The following is a 5,814-nucleotide window of genomic DNA, read 5'->3' on the forward strand; positions in this document are numbered from 1 at the left end:
AAAAAAAAAAAAAAAAAAAAAAAAAAAAAAATATATATATATATATATATGAAATACAAACACTCCTACCTTGGAAGACTGGTGTGAAAACTAAATGAGAGGCAGAGACAATGCAGATGCCCATCAGTGGATGAATGGAGACTCAAAACGTGGTCCATCCATACAATGGGATGTTACTCATTCATGAAAAGGAATGAGGTACTGACCCATGCTAAAACATGGAGAAACCTCGAAGTCATCATGCTATGAAAAAAGCCAGACACGAAAGGCCACGTATCGTGTGACTCTGTTCACATGAAGTGTCCAGAATAGGAAAATCCACAGAGACAGAAAATAGATCAGTTGCCAGGCTGAGCGGGGAGGGGAATGAGGACCGGCTGCTTAAGGGATATGGGGTTTCCTTTGGGGGTGATGAAAATGTTCTAAAATTCACCATGATGATGGGTTGCATGGATCTGTGAATTTACAAAAAAAACAGAATTGCACACTTTAAATGAGTGAATGGTATGGCATGTGAATTACATCTCAGTAAAGCTGTTTAAAAAGAAGCATAAATGAGGCCGGGCATGGTGGCTCACACCTGTAATCCCAGCACTTTGGGAGGCTGAGGGGGGATTGATCAGAAGGTCAGGAGTTCGAGACCAGCCTGGCCAACATGGTGAAAATCCGTCTCTACTAAAAACACAAAAATTAGCCAGGCATGGTGGTGTGTAGTCCCAGCTATTTGGGAGGCTGAGGCAGGAGAATCACTTGAACCCGGGAGGTGGAGGTTGCAGGGAGGTGGAGGGTGCAGTGAGCTGGGTGCAGTGAGCTGAGATCGTGCCACTGCACTCCAGCCTGGGCGACAGAGCGAGACTCCGTCTCAAAAAAAAAAAAAAAGAAGAAGAAGAAGAAGAAAACCACTGGCAGTCTGGGCTCAGTAAACATCAGGTGAATCCACATTGGATAAAAACATAAAGAACAGGGCTATGACATGGACCCGAGTTCCTGGCACTGAGGGGTGTCCTGGTAGCTGTAACCCAGGTCTGCTCCACTCTGAGCCACACCATTCACAGGATAATTATTGGAGCCCACCATGGATACCGAGGCAGCTGGCACGGATCCACTGGCAGGGTGGCCCGTGTGCCAGGACAGCCCTGGCTTGTGCCCGGGACCCAGGTAATTGTGAACAGCAGCCCCTTTGGCTCCCGGAAGCAGCCCTGCTGCGTGGTGCATCACGTGGCTGCCCGTGTCCTGGTGCTGCCTGCACACTCAGCCTTCAGAACAGATCTCCCCAGTGCAGATTCTCCTTGAACTGTCTGCAGTCCAGCCAAAATGCATCCTCAGCTGACGCTCACACTGCCTGACCCCTCCCCATGTCTCCACCCTCTCCTCCTGTCCTTTCCATCCTGAGAATGTTCTTGGTCCTCTGGGCCTTCCCGCACACAGCCCCTGCATGGAGCCTTCCTCCACCTCCTCCCCTCTCCCCTGGGCTCCATGTGACAGCCACATCTCTGACAAGGTCCTCCCAGGTGCCTGCACCTCTGGCTCCTCAACCTGGTTTTGAAAGTTTCTTTTTTGTAATTTTGCTTGTTGTTAGCAGCAGGTGCTCCAGGCCTGTGCACCTTGAGCTCCACGGGGCAGAGGTCAACCTCTTGTCCTACAGCTTCTCCCTACACCAGCCCTGGGTGCTGAGAAGTTTCTTGGTGTGAGTGCTTCTCAACCTTGAGCAGGGGTCAACATCCGCTGGGAGCTTGTTAAAATGTGGATTTCCCAGTGCCACCGCCCATGTCTCTGACTCAGTGGGCCTGGGGTGGCACCCAGGAGGTTGCATTTCTCCCAAGCTCCCTGGTGATGCTGCCACTGCGGGTTCAGGGAGCAGGTGCTGAGAACGACTGGCTTATTGAGGGGATGAGCCCATGCCCTAAGTGAGGAGTTAAGACCCGCCCTCCTTCCTCAGACAGCCCAGGCTGAACACTCGCCCTGGGCAAGTGCAGGGGGAAGCAGGGGTGACTTACCACTGTGGCCAGCTCCCGGTCTTCCGTGTTGTACGTGCAGGACGTGATGAGCACATCTCCCTGAGGAAAAGCCAACATGACCCCGCCCCCATGGGACCACGCCACTGTGCATGCCACGGCACCTCTGGGATATAGTCCCTGTCATCCACTACAAGGAGCCCAGCAGATTCATGCACGAAGGTCACAGGCTGAGTGTCCCCAGGAAGTTATAAACCATCAGCTCCTGTGACCAAGTGGGTCACAACAGGGTCCAGGCCAGTGGGGGTGCAGGCAGGTGGGTCATGACACATCTCAAGGGACTTGGGCAAGTCCTCACTGAGGCCTGAGCTTGGCCTTCTGTGGGATCAGGGCTCCACTGCCTGCCTTAGTGCCCTCATCTCCTTCAAACACTCTCGGGTTTGTGGTCAGCCAGTCAGGCTGAGGACACGCGTCCCCTGGGAGTGTCCTGTCTGCTCCACCACTTCCGATGTCCCTCCATGAACTCCCGAGTGAGTCTCCCCATGAGGCAACCCAGCCCTGAGACACCCACAGGCACCCTCCCCCTGCCCTGGACGACTCTCCCCTGCCTCCATCACTTTCTCTGTCCCTCTCCTTCTGGCGGCACCCCCCAGCCCTCCCAGCCACCCCAGCTGGTGGCAGCGACTGGGACAGCCTTCCTGCTGGGCACTCACCGGATGGACCGACACCATCTTCTTCAACATGCGGATCTCCTGGAGCAAGCAGAGCCAAGGGGTTGGGGTAGAGGAGACCTCAGAGAGTTGCAGACCAGATACCCGGCCACCGTGTCCTCCCTCAGGCCTCCCTGACCTCTGGGGGTGTCCGTTTTGCCCCAGCCTCTACAGTGGAAGCCAGGGCCGGCTAAGTGTGGCTTCTGGCCAGAGAGAGCGTTAGATTCAAACCAGAAGGTGGTTATCCAAGACCAAGACGGATGTGACCAGAGGGCTGCCCAGGTCTCCCGAATCCCACCACCATCTGCCATGTGCCAGAGGCCCTCTCTACAATCAGACACCCAAGTGGGGAGCACAGGCCACATGGTGGGGGGCTGGCCCAGGAGAAAGAAGCCAGCCTGGGGCCATCCCTATAGTGTCAGGAGACAGTAGGCCCAGCAGTCTCGCGGGGGCAGGGCGTGGGGGGTGGGNGGGGCGGGGCGGGGTGGGGCGCAGCCCCTACCTGGAAGTGAGGGCTGTAGTGATTGTCCTGGTTCACGATCTCCCACTCCCGGCCGTCCCGGGCCAGCACTGTGACCACCTTTCTCCCGGTCAGGTGTGTGTGGAGCTGAGAGGCGAAGATGTGGATCCCGGAGGGAGGCAGTGCCTATGGGGTCAGGGGGTTGCAGCGTCAGGGCCTGACCTCCGAAGGGACCCTCCCGTCCATGGCCAGAACCCAGCAGGGAGCAGCCACCCTGGGCAGTTTGCTTTCCTGGACACTTGCATTTTCCAGGTCTTTCTCCCCGGCCAGGTTAGAGCCACCATCAGAAACCTTACGGGGAAGAGCAAGGTGGTCGCAACAGCCCCTGGCTCCCAAAGAAGCGGCCTCCAGTCCCGTTCAGGAGCAACTTTCTTTCCAAGTTCTTCGTCCTCTCCTAAGCCCCCGAAGCCTGACAGGTTCATCTTCACTCAGTCAACAGGCCTTTAAGGCGAGCCCCTCATGGACAGGGTGAGGCAAAGCCACCAAGCTGAGGAGCGCATGGCCTCCGTGCTCAAGGGCTTGCGGTCCGGGGGAAAGCAAGTGGCGGAAGGCAGTACTTGGCAGGTCCCCTATGTGCTGGGCCAGGCAGGCCCTTCAGCTGCCCTGCGGTGTGGCCTCCTTTCAGCTTCAAAGCAGCCAAGGCTGCGTTCTCCCGTGCTCATCATCGCCCCGTGCTACAGCTGGGAGCTGTGGCTACAACTGGAAGGTGGTCATCCGGGACCAAGATGGATGTGACCATGGGATGCAGCAGCTGGACACTCTGAGGCTGCAGGTCAGCCTCACAGAAAAGATGGCAGCCCTCAGGCCAAGAGGTCTCATGCCATCACTGGGGCCTGAGAGAATCTTCCAGTGAATGAAAGTGTTCTCAAACCTAATGCTAACATTTTTAGATAGAAAATGTGTTTCCATGCCGGGCATGGTGGCTCACGCCTGTAATCCCAGCACTTTGGAGGCTGAGGCACATGGATCATTTGAGATAAGGTGTTTGAGAATAGCCTGACCAACATGGTAAAACCCTGCCTCTACTAAAAATACAAAAATTGGCTGGGCATGGTGGCACATGCCTGTAATCCCAGCTACTCAGGAGGCTGAGAAGGAGAATCACTTGAACCCGGGAGGCAGAGGTTGCAGTAAGCTGAGACTGTGCCATTGCACTCCAGCCTGGGCAACAGGAGTGAAACTCCATCCCAAAACAACAACAACGACAACAACAAAATAATAAAAATAAAAAAGGAAAGAAAACGTGTTTCCTGAAATCGAGCATTTTCTTAGTGAGTCAGTTGTCCTCTTGCCCACCTGCTGCCAGGCTCTGCCCAGCTTGTTCATACGGTCAGCAGGTCCCAGAGCTCAAGGTCCTGACAGCCCCGTCCCTGAAGGCCCCAGATGACCAAGCTTTTTATGACTCACTTTCGCTCCTTCTCTCTCACTCCCAAGCAGCAACCGCCCTTGACCTTGCCATTGCCTATAGGTTTGTGTCCCTTGCAATGGCTTGAGGGGCCATCGTGTGCTGGGTCTGGGAGCCCAAAGGGTCCCAATGACCCTTTGGCCCCCAGAGGCCGACCCTGGCCCAGAGATGCCGGGTGTCAGCCAGGTGGAGGGAGGATATGCTTTTTTGGGCACTGTGGTCCAAAGCAGCACTCTCGTCTTGGCCTGTCTATTTCACTGGGATATCTAGACTAGGCCAGATTTTGGCTGCAGAATTTGTGCCCCTCTTTTATCTGCTAAATGAGAGACAAGACTGATCATTCTTATTCTGTCACTTAAGGTAGTGGAGGACTCTGGCAAGAGGAGGCGGGTCTGCATTCCTGAGGCTGGAGAGAGACGTTCTCATTGTCAGTGGTCAGCGGGGTCAATGGCCCCAAGGCTCTGCAAGGGGCAGTGAGTGCTGCCTGGCCGGAAGCCGCTCTTCCCCATGAACCCTGGCCAAGGTGCCTTTTACATGGACCCACGCTTCACCAGTGGGGGCTTTAGGGAAGTGGGAGAGAGTGTCCACCCCCGTCTGGGACAAAAGGAGCTGATTTCCTGCCGGAGACGATGGGTACCGTACCGGCCAAGAGCTCCGTCTCCCTTCAGCCTCGAGGAACCTTTGCTTGGAAGACTGGGATGCTCTGGGGGCTCACCCACACGAAGAATAAATCCCAATCGACCCATTTACTGGGAAGGAAAATCCACAATAAACCTCATTACAATGCAATCTGCTGTCACGGCCACAACTTTCAAAGTCAAACAGACCGGTATTTGAATCTTCACTCTGTGTGACTGCTGGCAGTGTGATCCCAGCAAGCCTCAGTCTCCCCATCTGTGAAATGGCTACGTCAACACTTACTTTGCAGGTCATTGTGAGAAGTAAAGCTACCTCACAGGAGGAAACATTTGTAACATATACACAAACTATGAAATAACATCCGTCATATAAGAAGAACTCCTAGAAACCGACAGTAAGAAAAACAAACCACCTACTGGAAAAACCGAGCACAGGGATGAACAGAAAATAGGAACAAATGGCCAAGAGGGAGAGGAAGAGATCCTCAAGTCCACAAACAGAAAATTCAAGTTAAACAACACTGACATGTCTTCCTCCCAAATATGTATGTGTGCGTGTATATATATATATATATATATATATATA

At 54.2% G+C, this 5,814-nt stretch overlaps 1 protein-coding gene across 1 annotated transcript in view; it reads right to left on the reverse strand.

The window, feature by feature from the left end:
• DBH (dopamine beta-hydroxylase) overlaps nt 1–5,814 on the reverse strand; it is a 25,501-nt gene that overhangs the window by 5,555 nt on the left and 14,132 nt on the right. The window contains exons 7-9 of the mRNA XM_017848981.1: nt 3,168–3,311; nt 2,669–2,707; nt 1,998–2,057 (exon numbers count right to left, since the gene is read on the reverse strand). Coding sequence (XP_017704470.1) covers nt 1,998–2,057; nt 2,669–2,707; nt 3,168–3,311 — 243 coding nt within the window. The remainder of the gene's footprint in view (nt 1–1,997; nt 2,058–2,668; nt 2,708–3,167; nt 3,312–5,814) is intronic.

Source organism: Rhinopithecus bieti, unplaced genomic scaffold, assembly GCF_001698545.2.
Source record: "Rhinopithecus bieti isolate Rb0 unplaced genomic scaffold, ASM169854v2 scaffold_2205, whole genome shotgun sequence".
Lineage (NCBI taxonomy): Eukaryota > Metazoa > Chordata > Mammalia > Primates > Cercopithecidae > Rhinopithecus > Rhinopithecus bieti.